General features: G+C 42.2%; 1 protein-coding gene across 2 annotated transcripts in view; it reads right to left on the reverse strand.

Annotated features, from left to right (window-relative positions):
* LOC137324823 (cytoplasmic polyadenylation element-binding protein 2-like) overlaps positions 1 to 18,006 on the reverse strand; it is a 117,139-nt gene that overhangs the window by 28,172 nt on the left and 70,961 nt on the right. The window contains exon 5 of one of the 2 annotated variants that reach the window (XM_067989552.1): positions 1,254 to 1,277. The exons of the other annotated variant lie outside the window; for it this stretch is intronic. Within the exon in view, the coding sequence (XP_067845653.1) occupies positions 1,254 to 1,277 (24 nt within the window). The remainder of the gene's footprint in view (positions 1 to 1,253; positions 1,278 to 18,006) is intronic. 2 annotated transcript variants of the gene reach the window in all.

The raw sequence follows: 18,006 nt of genomic DNA on the forward strand, positions 1-18,006 counted from the left end.
ACAAATGGTCCCAGGTTCAATCCCAGGCCTATGCTGAGTTAGCTTGGACAACAATTGAGTTGCAGAATATTGTCCATAGTACCTCTGGGTTAGTGAGGCAAAATTTTTTTTAAAAATCAGCCAGGATCCCTATACTTGATCACTATCCAATGCTCTCTGCAGAAAGTATGTGTGGATATCAGGTGAGAACGGGATCAGCCTAGTTGTGGTGCCCTCTTTAGCCTGCCTACACTCAGTTAGGTTCACACATGAAAAATGGCTAAATCAGCAAGACGTCTGTAGCTGCCTGCACCTATGAGGGCATATTCCTCCAACAAAAGAGAGTGTCTTCAGAAAGGATGGCAGGGCAAAAAGGAAAATAATCTTGGCTAACCTTTATATTTTTATGCTGATCATGAGTATTACATGGACAGGCAGATGAATCAAAGTTGAAGTATTTTGACTATAATGTGGCTCCTTTCTTTCAATTACAATTCAATTTGGGTTAAAAACTAAGTTCACTGAGGAATTTCCAAAAATGCAGTACACCAGCTGATTTGTTAGGGATAGTTTGAACAACCATTAAGCTTATGTTTCAAATTCTATGATCTTCACTAGTTTTCAGCCAGATCATCAACTTCATTAGTATGATATTCAGTCTTGTGAGGTGGGAAGGGGGTGGGGTGAGAAAGAGAAGAGGGGCAAATCAGTCCTGCTCTGAACAACTGTAACTCCTCTTGGTTGGTAATAAGAGCATTGTTGACAGTGGCCATGCAGATGTCTGTGGCCTAAAACATCCCATACTTTCTGGAGGAGGAGGTATGGCAGTGGATGCCAGAAGGGGCCTTCAAAGAAATTGAATTAAAAAAAAAACACTATGGAAAGAATATCACATTTTGAAAAATGCTATTGTTTAACTTGTGCAAAAAGTTTTCAGGTTAATTTAGACAATTGAACACTGTTTTAATACTATGTTCAGAGGATCATGCAACCTTTAATATAATATACATAATCCCAACTTTTTTTTTAACCATTGCATAAAATTGGCATTTACTAAACCACAAGTTTTAATTATATTCTTGTAGCATCAAGTTCAACTTTATAATCATGCAGTTAAAGCTATTTTCTACACATGCAGAAATCATGACAATAATGAGAAACCAGTACCCAATCCATGATTCAATCATTAATCGCCAAAGACAGCTACTAATCAGTCATCAAATCACATTGAGTCATTTAAAGATACAAGCCAGCACTAAAAACCAAATGTTTACCTCGTCTTCTCCCATAACTTCTTGCTGCATGCAAACAAAGAAGGATAAATAGGATTTGCATCAAATGTCAGTGTGCACTTAAAGTTCACAGAATGTAAGGTAAGCAGGTAAAAATCAAAATCTTTACATCAAAGCTACTGAAACAGCTTTATGAATCTGTATCCCTTTACACTGAAGATGATTGCATTTTGTTCAGCTACAAACCTACATGTTTCTGAATTTCAAAAACTGCAGTCATAAACTCAAAAATGCCCTTCAAGCAAGTAGCAAAACAAAATGAGCTGATTTATCAAAAATTACCTATGCGAACAAAATCTTTACATCAAACGTTCTGCATTAATTGTAGAATAATAATGCTTCAAAAAGGTTTCAGTATGTACCACTATAGAACAAATAGTAAACATATACAAGTGATTAGTAACCGTTATTGGAACTGTGCATTTCAGAATTACTACATACTTACTTGCCAATATGACATTTATGGGGCACAAATTACTCTTTCCTATGGTAACTAAGGCACGTATATAGGCATTCACAAACAGCATAATTTTCACAAGAGTACAAAGAGCAGTCTTGGGAATAGAAAGAAGGTTAATGCTTCACGTACAGAATGCTTTTGGAAGGGGGAAGGAATGAAGAGTACTTTGTACAATTGTGAAGATGACAATTATGGCTGGCCCCTTACCTACTTAAATTTGGTAAACTGCCAAACATTTAAAGGCTGAGTTGTGTGATCATAACAAGCTTACTCGTTTTTTTTCTAGTTGTACTTCTAAAATGACTAATGATCTCCACCTGCTTTTTTTTAATATAAAAAAACAGCAAAACACATTACCATAAATAAAAAGGCTTGGAACGGACATTTGCTACCAACCAGATTTCTAATGTTTTGAAATGTAAATAGCTGAGGTCACTGGGCCATCATGCGGTTGACCACTGCTATTAGATGACCAACACATTGTTTATTTAACAATCATAATGAGAAATTGCGTTGAATAAAAGGTGTAAACAAGGGTAGAATTTGAACATCTTGTACGGATAATTAAACTGGAGTCAAATCCACAAAGTGCCTCTACAGGAGACAATGCATTTCATTTCATTGTATTTATTCTACTTATGGTACATTCTTCAAATGAAAAACTGGTCAGGCTCTTCAGACCACAACAGTTTATTAGTTTTTGACTAATGTTGTATACATCACTGGGTTGCTCAGGCTACACAAATACCCTGGAAAGGTCATTGTACAAACTGGGATTTCAAAATGTATTGAATGCACTGTATAATATATTCAAGGTACTTTATCCAATGACATTTTCAGATAATTATATTTGTGTAAATGGATTATGAAAGGAAGTATACAAAAGTGTGCCTGTGAAACACCCAGCAGATTGTTCAGAGATCTATAATTACTTAGCAATTGTTAAGTTGAATGGCAAATACTGGAGCAATGTATAACTGATGCTAAAAATGCAAATATTAGATAAGGATATATATTTTTCAGTGTGTCAGGTGCAGCAGGGGAAAAAAACTGGTTCAACAAACATTGCAAGTCTATCCACACTGTAAACTAACAATTGTCAAGGAAAACAAAGTAATTAATATGTATGTGGATGTTTTATAAAACTATATTTGGGAATACAGTATCTGCTTTGGGTCACAACACTCAAAAGATAAAAGACTCTGTAAAGTGTTCAAAGGGCAATGGAGAAAGTACTGAGTTTCAAATTGACAAGAAGAATTTTCAAAGCCGTGATCTTTCAATAGTGACTGCACCATAACCAGTAAATTCATGCATCCCAACTAGAGAAATACAAATGAACCTTAGCCCCACTTTACAAATACTTTAGATGCAATTACTGTTGCTTTGTTTGAGATTGGGATGCACGTGCCGAATGAAAAAAAAGACACTATCGAGAAATTAAGAGAAGAGTTAGGGAAGGTGACTGAAGGAAAGATTGAAGAGGTAGATTTTGAGACGGCTTTCGAAGGCGAGAGAGATGTAGCAAGGAAGAAAGGTTCAAGAAGAGGAGAATTCACCAGTTTAAGGTGCAATGGCTGAATACTGCTCTCATTTTCAAGTTTCTGCTTTGCACTACGATGAGCATTTATGCAAATTCCAATCAGACTTCAAAATTACCTCTTTTTTGTTGATGTTGAAGGTTTTCAAACTTTACTTTTGACGTTGTGTCACAAACTTTTTACGATACGATTTGCTTTCAGAGGTCTCAGATACCTTCTTTTCAGCATCTCACGGTCACAAGGTCTACAGCAATGTTAGGTGGTACAACTTTACCAGTTGCAAGGCAGATCAGTTCTCATTGGTCATCACTGAATGGGCTGATCAAATTGCTGTTAAACATTTCTACCAGCACTTTGACATCAACTTCACCAACCCCCCTCCAATCTACATGCTAACCCATGGTGACGACATCCACAGCTTGTACATGTATGCTAATGACCCAGCTCTACCTCTCATCACCTCTTTCGATATCTCCAATGCCTCTGTATTGTCTGACATCCAGTCTGCGATGAGTTCCAATTTCCTTTGGGAAGACCAATGTGATCACCACAAACCTCTATCATTCCCCTCTGTGGCCACAAACTCAGTTTGAACCAGCTGGTTTGTAACCTCAGTATCAGATTCAACCCCAAGCAGTACTTCCAACTCCGTATCCTCTTCATCACAAAGATTGCCAACTTCCACCTCTAATACTGACCTTCTCTGCCCTTACTCAGCTCATCTGATGATGACACCTTCAATCGTGTCTTTGTCACCTCCAGATTCAACTATTCCACTGCTCTCAGCTGGCTTCTCATCCTCCACCCTCTGCTGCCTGCATCCTATCCCACACTAAATCTTGTTTGCCCATCACCTCTGACCTTGCTCACCTACACTGGCTCCCAGTCCAATTTTAAAATCTCATTCAAGGCTTCACCCCTCCCCATCGCTTTCCTCCTCCCACCGAACCTTCCATTCATCTGACTCTGGCTTCTTGGGCATCCCCATCTACCTTTCCCCTACCATTGGCAGCTGTGCCTCAATGCCTAATCCCAATGCCCTGGAATTCCGTCCCTAAACCCCTCTTCCTCACCAACTTCTCCTTTAAGGCCCTCCTTAAAACCCATCTCTTTGATCAAGCTTTTGATCACCCCCTTCCATATCTCCTTTGGCTTGATATGCATTTTTTTTTATTACGCCTTGGTGAAGCACTTTGGGATCTTTTTCTACCCTAAGGGCACTATATAAATTCAAGTAGTTGTTGTTATTGTTGTAGTATTGTGGAAGGAGTCCATAAAATACTAAAAAAAATGTGCAACAGTATCAGGGTTACAATTGATTATTCCAGAGTTTTTTTAAATTCGTTCATGGGATGTGGGCGTCGCTGGCGAGGCCAGCATTTGTTGCCCATCCCTAATTGCCCTTGAGAAGGTGATGGTGAGCCGCCTTCTTGAACCGCTGCAGTCCGTGTGGTGAAGGTTCTCCCACAGTGCTGTTAGGAAGGGAGTTCCAGATTTTTGACCCAGCGACGACGAAGGAACGGTGATATATTTCCAAGTCGGGATGGTGTGTGACTTGGAGGGGAACGTGCAGGTGGTGTTGTTCCCATGTACCTGCTGCTCTTGTCCTTCTAGGTGGTAGAGGTCACGGGTTTGGGAGGTGCTGTCGAAGAAGCCTTGGCGAGTTGCTGCAGTGCATCCTGTGGATGGTACACACTGCAGCCACAGTGCACCGGTGGTGAAGGGAGTGAATGTTTAGGGTGGTGGATGGGGTGCCAATCAAGCGGGCTGCTTTGTCCTGGATGGTGTCGAGCTTCTAGAGTGTTGTTGGAGCTGCACTCATCCAGGCAAGTGGAGAGTATTCCATCACACTCAGGGTTTGTGCTTGTAGATGGTGGAAAGGCTTTGGGCAGTCAGGAGGTGAGTCACTCGCCGCAGAATACCCAGCCTCTGACCTGCTCTTGTAGCCACAGTATTTATATGGCTGGTCCAGTTAAGTTTCTGGTCAATGGTGACCCCCAGGATGTTGATGGTGGGGGATTCGGCGATGGTAATGCCGTTGAATGTCAAGGGGAGGTGGTTAGGCTCTCTCTTGTTGGAGATGGTCATTGCCTGACACCTGTCTGGCGTGAATGTTACTTGCCACTTATCAGCCCAAGCCTGGATGTTGTCCAGGTCTTGCTGCATGCGGGCTCGGACTGCTTCATTATCTGAGGGGTTGCGAATGGAACTGAACACTGTGCAATCATCAGCGAACATCCCCATTTCTGACCTTATGATGGAGGGAAGGTCATTGATGAAGCAGCTGAAGATGGTTGGGCCTAGGACACTGCGTTGAGGAACTCCTGCAGCAATGTTCTGGGGCTAAGATGATTGGCCACCAACAACCACTACCATCTTCCTTTGTGCTCGGTATGACTCTAGCCACTGGAGAGTTTTCTCCCTGATTCCCACTGACTTCAATTTTACTTGGGCACCTTGGTGCCACACTCGGTCAAATGCTGCCTTGATGTCAAGGGCAGTCACTCTCACCTCACCTCTGGAATTCAGCTCTTTTGTCCATGTTTGGACCAAGGCTGTAATGAGGTCTGGAGCCGAGTGGTCCTGGTGGAACCCAAACTGAGCATCGGTGAGCAGGTTATTGGTGAGTAAGTGCTGCTTGATAGCACTGTCGACGACACCTTCCATCACTTTGCTGATGATTGAGAGTAGACTGATGGGGCGGTAATTGGCCGGATTGGATTTGTCCTGCTTTTTGTGGACAGCACATACCTGGGCAATTTTCCACATTGTTGGGTAGATGCCAGTGTTGTAGCTGTACTGGAACAGCTTGGCTAGAGGTGCAGCTAGTTCTGGAGCACAAGTCTTCAGCACTACAGCCGGGATGTTGTCGGGGCCCATAGCCTTTGCCGTATCCACTGCACTCAGCCATTTCTTGATATCACGTGGAGTGAATCGAATTGGCTGAAGACTGGCTTCTGTGATGGTGGGGATATCGGGAGGTGGCCGGTTAGTATAAGTGAAGATATGGGGCCCGATACTACCTTGGCGGCAGGGGGTCAATTGGGCGTGTGGGTAACACGCCCGGTGAAATCAGTCTGCCCCGCGCGCAATCGCAGACTGATTGGATCCACTTACCTCTTGTTCCGGGTTCCCCGCTGCTAAGCTGCGCGGCGGGCGGACTGCGCATGCGTAGTAAGGTCTGTCAGCTGGAGGAGCTCTATTTAAAGGGGCAGTCCTCCACTGACTGATGCTGCAACAAATAGGAAAAATTACAGCATGGAGCAGCCCGGGGGAAGGCTGCTCCCAGGTTTAATGATGCCTCACTCCAGCTCTTATTGGATGGGGTGAGGAGGAGGGGAAGGACAGAGATCTTCCCCACGGCGGGCGGGAGGAAGCGGCCTGCCTCTGCCACCAAGAAGGCCTGGCTCGAGGTGGCAGAGGAGGTCACCTGCACCAACAACATATCGCGCACCTGCATACAGTGCAGGAGGCGCTGCAATTACCTAAGTAGTTCAGCCAAAGTGAGTACACTTACTCATTCCCCTACACTCCGACTGCCACATCACCGCCCCCACCCCACATCTCCTTCTGCAATGCCAACACTACTCTGTCACATCACCCCTCACACCCACTCAAACCTCATCCACATTTTACCTGCACTTACTCACCTCGCCAGTACTCATCCCGCCATTACCACTCAACTCAATCCTCATACAATCTCATGGCTCTATCTCATACTCACCCTCTCATGCATCTCTTTCACGGTCAGCCTCACTCAACCTGCCACTACCTGTGCTGCAGCCACAGGGCATGCATCACATATGTGCAGTAGGAAGCGTAAGGCAAACATGTCATGAGCATGAATGGGATGCACAAGGCTGTTTGAGGGTTTGTCATGGTTTTTACTTATATTTAATTTCTGAGCAACTCACATTACATATTATATTGGCACCAATACTGTCACGTCTTTGCGAATCTTGTATGGTTTGTGCAATAATGCCCTTTCCTGAGGATCACTATGAAGACCCACAACTGATGCCACCCATTGTGTCACTGCAGAGTGGGTGTAGGTGTATTTGCAGAGCTCTTTTGTGCAGACGACTGAGAGACATTGGCGATGGCCCCAGTGGCACCCTGGAAGGATGCGGAGAAGAAGTTGTTGAGGGTAGTGGTGACTTTGACCGCGACAGGTAAGAAGATGGTGGTCGGGCCAGCTGGGAGCAGCTCGGCATGAAGGAGGCTGCAGATATCCACGACTACATGTCGAGTGACTCAAGGCGGATAAATCCCCTGGACCTGATGGCTTACATCCTAAGGTCTTGAGGGAAGTGGCAGTGGGGATTGTGGATGCTTTGGTAATAATTTTCCAAAGTTCTCTGGACTCGGCAAAGGTCCCGGCAGATTGGAAAACTGCTAATGTAACACCCTTATTTAAAAAGGGTAGTAGGAAGAAGGCTGGAAATTATAGACCAGTTAGCCTAACATCTGTGGTGGGTAAAATTTTGGAGTCTATTATTAAGGAGACAGTAGCAGAACATTTGGATAAACATAATTTAATAGGACAAAGTCAGCATGGCTTTACGAAGGGGAAGTCATGTCTGACAAATTTGCTTGCGTTCTTTGAGGACATAACGTACAGGGTGGATAAAAGGGAACCAGTGGACGTAGTGTATTTAGACTTCCAGAAGGCATTCGACAAGGTGCCACATAAAAGATTATTGCTCAAGATAAGAAATCACTGGATTGGGGGTAATATTCTGGCATGGGTGGAGGATTGGTTATCTAACAGGAAGCAGAGAGTTGGGATAAATGGTTCATTCTCGGACTGGCAGCCAGTGGTCGGTGCTGGGTCCCCAACTCTTTACAATCTATATTAACGATTTGGAGGAGGGGACCGAGTGTAACATATCAAAGTTTGCAGATGATACAAAGATGGGAGGGAAAGTAGAGAGTGAGGAGGACATAAAAAACCTGCAGGGGGATATAGACAGGCTGGGTGAGTGGGTGGAGATTTGGCAGATGCAATACAATATTGGAAAATGTGAGGTTATGCACTTTGGCAGGAAAAAACAGAGAGCAAGTTATTATCTTGATGGCAAGAGACTGGAAAGTGCTGCAGTACAAAGGGATCTGGGGGTCCTGGTGCAAGAAAATCAAAAGGTTAGTATGCAGGTGCAGCAGGTGATCAAGAAGGCCAACGGAATGTTGGCTTTTATTGCTAGGGGGATAGAATATAAAAACAGGGAGGTATTGCTGCAGTTATATAGGGTATTGGTGAGACCGCACCTGGAATACTGCATACAGTTTTGGTCTCCATACTTAAGAAAAGACATACTTGCTCTCGAGGCAGTACAAAGATGGTTCACTCGGTTAATCCCGGGGATGAGGGGGCAGACATATGAGGAGAGGTTGAGTAGATTGGGACTCTACTCATTGGAGTTCAGAAGAATGAGAGGCGATCTTATTGAAACATATAAGATTGTGAAGGGGCTTGATCGGGTGGATGCGTTGAGGATGTTCCCAAGGATGGGTGAAACTAGAACTAGGTGGCATAATCTTAGAATAAGGGGCTGCTCCTTCAAAACTGACATGAGGGAAAACTTCTTCACTCAGAGGGTGGTAGGTCTGTGGAATTTGCTGCCCCAGGAAGCTGTGGAAGCTACATCATTGAATAAATTCAAAGCAGAAATAGACAGTTTCCTAGAAGTAAAGGGAATTAGGGGTTACGGGGAGCGGGCAGGAAATTGGACATGAATTTAGATTTGAGGTTAGGATCAGATCAGCCATGATCTTATTAAATGGCGGAGCAGGCTCGAAGGGCCGATTGGCCTACTCCTGCTCCTATTCCTTATGTTCTTATGACTCTGAGCCTCCATGTGCACTGCTGCTCAGAGAGGTCCAGGAAGCTGAGCCTCGGTCTGTGGACCCTGTGGTGAGGGTAGTGCCCTCTGCGGCGCATCTCTCTCTGCGGTTGCCCTCCCTCCTGCTGTGCAGGTGGATGTGTCACAGCACTGTGTTGTGGAGCTCCACGTGTCAGAGGTAGACGGCGTGGCCGGCGCGGCTGGTGATGCTGTTCGCCCTCCGAGGATGTCATGACTGCAGCTACGGTGGCCCCCATCCGGAAGATGTACATCTGAGGGGGTCCGCAAGGTAGGTACATGTGTCTGGACACTGGGGTAAGTGTGCAAGTTGGTGAATTTTGTTGTTAGGAGGAGGGTGGTGGAGGCCAAACTTTGTCCCAAGTGACAGAGTGGCCTCCTGCAATGAGTGAGGGTCTCCCCCCCCCGCCACCTGTCAAATGGACCTTTGCAGCTGCCACAGGCTGATGGCTGCAACACGTCCATTTGAACTGGGAGTGTTTCCCCCAGTACGGGAAACAGTCCCAGTTGTTTGCAAAATCCCAAACCTCCTAAAATATCACTTTAATCAGGTCTCTAAACGACCTGAAATACCTAGATAAATACCTTAAGTGGCACTCCGCCGGCTTTAATTGCCGGCGGGAGTCCCACATGCGGGGGCTGCGCGCGCATGTCAGCGCGTCAGTGGGGAACCCGGAAATGGGGCGGGTTGGAGCCGGGCTCCCGCCCCGGGAATCCCCGATTTTCGTAGCCCCCCGCCAGGAATGCACCCGATCGCGGGTGCTAAATTCGAGCCCATAAGCTCAAAGGTAGATCGAGGATGATCTCAGCAATCTTGGTAGAGGACATCCAGAATGCAGAATTAATTGCATGTAAACTTCAATAGTTCTGAAACTACAATATGAAATGCTGGGGATTTTCCTTTGTGACAATGTTCTTGCAATGTCTAGGACGGGAATTTAATTCTGTATCTGGCCAGCTTTTAGCAAAGTGTTCTAGGATTCAGTATTTTATTATGAAACCAAAGTGGGAGTAGGTCTTCCTCAGTACAGTGGATGCTGCCGGAACAGTATGAGCTCATTTTGCCATTTTACCAAGAGAAGAATTAATATATACTCAGCAAAAATTAAATTTAAAAAGTTACAACCTTCTTCAGAAAAAATCAAAAATTAATAATTCTTGTTTCACAAAAGGAGCACACTGGAATGGATTCCATTTTGTTCTGTGTATTAACCTGTATTTAAAAAAAGGGACATTTTCATATCATCTTCATTAGAACTGTGGCTAACACCCAGTGGCACAATTATAGATTATTTCCAAACTTGGGTTATGTCTGAAGAGAGCATTTCGAGTGACTCAAGACTAGGATGAAGTGCTGATGTGTTGGTTATTAATGCTGGTAGTAGGGGCAGCAATTTGTGGTGATGAATTCAGACCATCATTCAAGAGGTGTGTCAGACAACATTAAAGTGAATTGGTTTAAATGTGATTATTTTTTCTTCCCCATAATGTATTGGTGCCAATATGTTAAATACAGCTAGTGACAACACAACATTTGAAGGAGAAAAGAATTGGGCATACAAAATTTGAAGTTTTATGTATTATAGATGGGACTCTGTGAAATAAGATTCTGTTCAGCTACCACATACACAGGCATTTGAACATTAGCATTTAAGAATTCAGCCATGGGAAGAATTACCAAGAGGGTAATTGGAACCTTTCCTCTTCAAAATCAACCACCACAATTCAATATACACAACAGTAGACAAGATAGCAATTGCTTTGCTTTCCTATGTTTCTACATTACAACCAAGAAACTATTGCACCTGTTAAACCAAATAGCTATTTTGAGACTTATGACCAACCTCACAAAGTTACAAAACCATCGTATGGCAATAACACAATAATGGCATTTATGGTTGTAGATTATTTTATGCTAGCAAATGCATATTAGATTGTGTTTATTTTCATTTCTTTAAAAAGATATAATAACTAGCAATATTATAGTACCGTTAGCATAGAACAAGGTCCCAAGGTGCTTCACAGAGGTATGATCAGAAAAAAAAGGATGTTGAGTAAAAGGAGAAGATATTAGCCAGGTGAGAACTTAGTTTTAAAGGGGATCTTAAAGGAGGAGAGGGCTGGGGGAGAAGCAGAGGGGTTGAGGGAGGGAATTCCAGAGTGTGGGGCATAGACGGTTGAAGATATGGCCGCCTTTGGTGGGGCAATGGGAAGGGAGGAATGCCCAAGGTGCCAGAATTAGAGGATTGGAGAGAGATCGGGAGATGGGATTTGTATAGAGCAATGAAAACATTTAGGTAATGGAAACACTGTGAAACACCAACTTGTTTTTGAATGCGCTGAATCTCTATCTTCTGCAACAATTCACTAAAGAACTAATTTATGATCTTCATAAAAAAAAACTATCTTTAAAGATTTAACATGTTATAAGTTGCAAGTTTGTAAACTATCAACTTTTTAACATAAGTGACAAATCACAATGCATACATTCATTTGTCCTGCAAATGTAAGACTTTGGAAGGAATTTTAATAATCATTTTTTAATATGAAATGCTGAAATGAGTTTTCACAAGGCAAAACATAAATGATTATGCTACAGTTAGTGCCAATGAAAACATAAGCTCACATGATAATCAGCAAAGACCTTCACCTTATTTTTGGGTCAAGGGTTAAATGCAATTGGTAGAATGCCAACAATACATACTATTCCTTAAAAGAGGACACAGTGTTGCTCAATGAAACCATTATTTAAGTCACATGAAAGAGCTTCATTATCACATGACCACTGATATTAAAAATATGCTGCAGCTGTTTTTCCCTTTTGACCATCAGGTGGCAACACACTGCTACCATGATGGAATCTAACTGAAATTTTGACCAGAGACTGTTGAGAATTTTAAGAACTACTGAATTGTAAGTTTTTCACCAATTTACGTAGGACATTTAAAAAAACAGTTCCTCTATAAAAACATGTATTGGTTAATTTTGTCTTTTCCAAAAAATATAATCACACTCTCTCAAAAAATTTAGGCAATAGTAGCTCTGCAATGACAAGCAGGAGTGAAAGCAAGTTGTGGTTGCCATGGAGGTGGACCACAGAAGTGTCACAGTTGAGGGCTATGGAGTGACTGATCAAATTCAACACCACAGAAGAGGTCAAAAAGGAAGTGAAGGAATAGCGTAACATGGCCGCAGTCACAAAAGATGGTCTCTTTCAGGGCAGAGACCATCAGAAAGATGGGCGTGCAACAAGTTGATGATGATGATGAATGAGGATCTTAGAGATGGAAGGGAAGTTGGAGATGGGCTGTTGGAGAAGAGGGTCGGGATAGAGCTTCTTAGGGGAGGGGTGATGCTGGTAGTTTTAAAAGGTAGAATGAAAGAGCCTGAAGAATGGGAGCCACTGACAATGTTATGAGCATCAGGCCAAGGAGAGGTAGTTGGAGTGGAAAGAGTTTGAGGACATAGATGATAGGCCTCATGTAAAAAGTAAGCCCGAGGAGGATGTGGGAGGTGAGGGGCGTAGGGGAAAAGAGGAGGCAGTAGCTGAGCAGATAGTCACAAGACGCAACAAAAAGCTGGAGTCCACTCGACCCAGAATCTATAGCACATGGACAGTGAGATAGCTGGCGGTAGAGCCTGGGGCCAAGGACGCCATGTGTAAGTCGAGTAGAAGCTCAACTCCATTTTGAAAATATCTTAACAACAACAGGACATTCTTCTGCTTTTCAAAAATTTAGTACCATACAAGGACTGCAAGTAGATGTGACAACCGGCGTCTTTAGTTTCACAGTTTTTCTGCTGAACAGGAAACATTATCTATATCAGGGGATCTGCTACCATTTGTATACCAACCACACACAGCTTCACCTCCGTCATTCCCCAACTGTTACTGTGCTGTCGGGACTGCTTGTCCGACATCAATTTGGAGATGAGCTAGAATTTTCTCCAGCTCAACAGTGACAAGGCCAACATCATTTTGTTTGGCTCACAAAAACTTCACACCTAATTAATTCTCTTTCCAGCTGCTTGCTCAGGCGAAAGCTGGTTTTGTACAACCTCAGTGTCTTGTGACTAAGGTGAGCTTCAACCACCCCCCACAACCAAACACCAGACTACCTATTTCCACCTTTGAAATATTGTCCATCTTTGTCCTTACCTCATTCCGCTCATTACCTTATTCATGCCTCCATCCCTTTCACCAGCACTTGTGTACTGCCTTCAATGTAGCAAAATGTTCCACGGCAATACATCAGGAGAGAAAATTGAGAACTTAGCGGGTTGGGAGAAGGGTTAGGATAGGTGGCCAAAGGTACAGTTGAAGAGGGAAGTTTGATGGAGGCTGCTGAAGGTGGCAGATATAGCAACAGTTTAGGAAAAACATTCCCGGTTGTAAAAGTGAAAAGGCTGAAGGCTCTTCCACTGATGGCCGAGCAGAAGGAAAGGGACACGTGCTCTGGTGCATACCAAAAGAGATGCATCTAATTTTATGTTAACATTTCCAAGCTTTCTGAAAACGTGTATTATTGGTATATTTTATGCCACTTGGCGGGGGGGGGGGGGGCCGGATATCCTAAAATCTACTATAATAGATATGTAGTACCATGGATTAATGATACAAGTTCAAACCTTCATTCCACAGGAGGGAACTTTGGAGCCTCCTTCCTGGGTTTATAACTTTAATGCTGTCACTTCCCTAGCCATTCCCATTTGTTGACCACTCTTTCCATTCACAGAATCCTTGTTCTGTTGTCCTTAATATAAATGCAGCATCCATGCACATACACAATGAACATTATGAACAATGAACATTACTCAAAGCAGATGTTCGCTTGCTTTGTGAAAACTGGTATACTGGTGACTCACTCAGGAAAGGAATAGCATCTGAGCTTAAATTCTAGATATTACTAGAGTCAACTCTGCATAGAGCAAACATCCAAATATAACAGTGTTTAGTGTGGTAAGACAGTGTTTGTTGCATGCAATATACAGATACACACAATAAGGTGCTGACAACAGAGATGGGAAGGAAGAAAACAATTCTAATAAACCCAGTTAGTGGATTAAAATCAAGCAAAGTGAGTGACTGAACTCGTTAAAAACACATTTAACCACAATTCAGACCTCAAACAAAAACTGAAATAAAGTGCACAGAAATTAGGATGATGTAAGGACTCAGCTGAGCAGCAAAACAAAATGTTGAAAAGAGGAGTCAAGATCAAATGGCTGCAAGGCACCTGCACATATTTTGTTTCAAACCAATAAACACATTTATGATTCTAACCAAGGCAGTAAAATATCATCAGCAACTGCTATTGGGTAGAAAAATAGTCATTGAACAGTAGAACACTGGTCATACAATTAAAATTTGTGTGAAACAAATGCAGCAGTTCCAAACAGTGCCAACATACATTCATTTATTTCCAAATTTAAGATTGGCAGTTTTCTTTTACAAGGCTCATACTTTTCTTGAAACTAAACTTTTATGTTGGAGAATATAGAAGCTAACAGGATTGTTTAGCGAGTCACTGGATGATACATTGCACGTGCTACAGAACATTGATTTCAACAGAAGGGTCTAAACCACAAATACATTCCATGCAGACAACAGCTATATAAAGTTTATTACTGCACTTCTTGCTTTGATCTAAGTACTGAAATTCTTTTTGATCTACAAAAATAATCTTATGTTCATTTTGCAAATCAACTTTATAATTTAACAGACAGTTTTGTACTTACTGAACAAGTTTTCACCTTTACAAAAACAGTGACTACACTTCAAAAAATAATTCATTAGCTGTGAAGCATTTTGGGAAGTCTTGAGCATTTTGGGAAGTCTTGATATAAAAGCAAATGTAAGGAATCTTACAACACCAGGTTATAGTCCAACAAATTTATTTTAAAATCACAAGTTTTCGGAGATTATCTCCTTCGTCAGATGAATGAATGAAAAGGTTCTCAAATCGCATATCTTATACTATGTTGGGACAGCATCACACCAATCAAAAGGTGTCGTTGTTATTCAAACAGGCCAGTCACGGAGAACAGCACGTCCCAGTACACTAGATATACATTGTGTCTATTACACAGGCAGGCAGAAAGAAACTCAAAATGGCAGAGAGAGAGAGAGAGAATTTTAAAAAAACATATAATTTTTCCCCCTTTTTGCTGGTGGGGTTACGTGTAGCGTGACATGAACCCAAGATCCCGGTTGAGGCCGTCCTCATGGGTGCGGAACTTGGCTATCAACTTCTGCTCGACGATTTGAGAACCTTTTCATTCATTCATCTGACGAAGGAGATAATCTCCGAAAGCTTGTGATTTTAAAATAAATTTGTTGGACTATAACCTGGTGTTGTAAGATTCCTTACATTTGTCCACCCCAGTCCATCACCGGCATCTCCACATCAAATATAAAAGCAAGTCTTTCTTTTTTCTAGTCTGTATGGCACTGTGCCACTAGAGGTTGCCGCTGTGGGAGTGCTATATAATTTGTAACAGCCAAAATATTGTAAAATCTAGTATTTCTTTGCTTGTTCAATACTTACTGAATCTATGCTATAAAATGAATCAGGGACATATATAAATTATATGTAAAGCAAAGTGCATTAGGAAAAGCAAAGTGACTGCAAGATTTTTTTTGGTCAGCCAGGTGTCTAATATACTTGGAAATCCATCACCATGTTTAGAATCTCCAAACCAAGCTAATGAGAAACTGTCACAAGCAGAATTTCTGTTTGCCCCAGATGGTGTGCACATTTTCTTTCCATTGGGACATGCTCTACTTATCTAAATCCAGAGAGCTTCCTGCAGGTTGGCAACAGTCAAAGCTTAGGAATCCCTTTGTGCACTGGTAAGCTGTTTGACCAGATAGAATATACTACCAGCTGGGACATTGGCTTGCAAGCTTATCAAAAACTGAAAAGGACGAATTCCAGCCCTAGTGACAGGTCTCCCTCCATCTCGAGGTCTCATTACTTGAGCTGTGCTGGCTGGTCAATAAACAATAATGCCTCGAGTATTAATGCGTTTGACCTGCCTGGCTCTGGTATTGGATTACCAAGTCTACTATCTAGGGTTTCAATCTTCGGTTGCCAGGCTCATTAACTAGCAGTCTACTTTACCCCAAAGAGCCTCCATTTATCTCCCCCCACCAGAGGAAGATAATCACTGATTGGACACATCAATGGGATGTAAATTTTATTCCTCTGTTGTTAAATTGACATTATGTTAATGAAAATATGCTTTTTAAAGACTAAAACTACAATTATCATTATGGTTTGACAATATAGCCAAATGCATCATTGTAGTTTAAGCTCAGCAGCTGTGGAGTCAGTGGGCTGCTGGTGATGTGTTGTGCTGTGCTGTATATATAATAGCTCTACAGAAAATTGTGTCAAATGTTCACCTAGTCACATCCGTGATGCAACCGCATGACTTTTCAGACTTTGAGACGCAGACTGACTGGAAAACTATCCAGTTTACATCCATCAGTATTAGCCAATGTTTACAACATGGAACCCATCTTCAAAACAGACAGTGGGATCCAGGATACAGAGGAAAACAGGGAAGTAGTAGTATATGAAGCTTTTTCTTGAATACATAAAGTATAGAAAATTATAATGGATAGATATAAAAAGGGGAAAGTAAGAGCAAAGTAAGCATAAATGTTAAAAATGTAATTGAAAATAGTATTTTAAATGTGTATGGTTAAGATCATACCAGCAAAGTGCTTCCTGACATTTGAGTTATGAGCATTTCTTAGTGTCATAATGTGCAAACTTAAAATGGTGACTAGTTTAAAAATTGATTTTCAAGTAATATACAACTTTCATAAAATAAATACATTGTGATACTTCTTGTTAGCAGCTGAACTACTAAGAACAAACCATTAAAAAAAATCATATGTTCAAATGTTTGTCTTTAGCAACAGGACAAAAATTAATTCAACCCCAATATATACTACAGGATCATTAAAAAAATGTCCATTAATATCGTTAAAAGTACAAAGAACATCCCTAAAATGCAATAACTCAGATGTTCTAAAACTAGTATTAAATTTAGCATTTCTCTACAGTAATAAATAAGAGGGACATTTCTATTAGAAGGCTAATTCAAGTATCAGTATCTAAAGTTTATTTCAATAACTGAGGATTGCCTGTTTTTCAGTTCAGCAGCGAGGTTTATAGTTTGCAATGTTTTATCAGTTATTATCTTATCATCTGCAACGAGGTAAACAGCTTCCCCAAGAAGTCCTCCCTCCCCGTAAGGACAGAAACCCTACCAGACAGCTACCAGGAATAGGTAGGAAAGAATGGCTTGAAGTGACTTGTCATGGTAGAGAAAGATCTGGGCCGTGAAGAGAGCGGGAGGGGAGGATTTCCGGGTGTCCTGCAGAATTTAACTGTAGATGGTCTGTTAACTTTTCACAACAGGTTTCCCACGCACAAGCCAACCAGATCAACAGGCTAGCTGCCTGTTGGGTGAGAAAGCAGCCAGAGAGCAGAAGCCAGGAGAGAGATTGCTACATGGAGAATCTTGGGTGGTGAGGTGGGGTGGGGGTCTCGGATGTCACGGGGGGGATTCCCAGAAGTCGCGCGGAGGATTCTCGGATGTCACAGGGTGGGGGGGGGGGAGGGGGGTCTCTTCTTGGCCCACAAGCAGTGCAATTAAGGCATTCACCTCCATGGATCCGGCCCTTCTCGCCTCCATTTCACCAGCCCTGGAAACCCACGCTGGAGACATTAAATTTGAAGGTCTGTTTAATTAGGTCTTTTAAAATTGAATTTATGTCTCAATGACGTTAATTGCTCTGATAACCCGCACTATTTATGGAACCACCTCTGGCGCATAGGTTACGTGTGGGCATTCAA

This window comes from Heptranchias perlo, chromosome 1, assembly GCF_035084215.1.
Source record: "Heptranchias perlo isolate sHepPer1 chromosome 1, sHepPer1.hap1, whole genome shotgun sequence".
Classification (NCBI taxonomy): Eukaryota; Metazoa; Chordata; class Chondrichthyes; order Hexanchiformes; family Hexanchidae; genus Heptranchias; species Heptranchias perlo.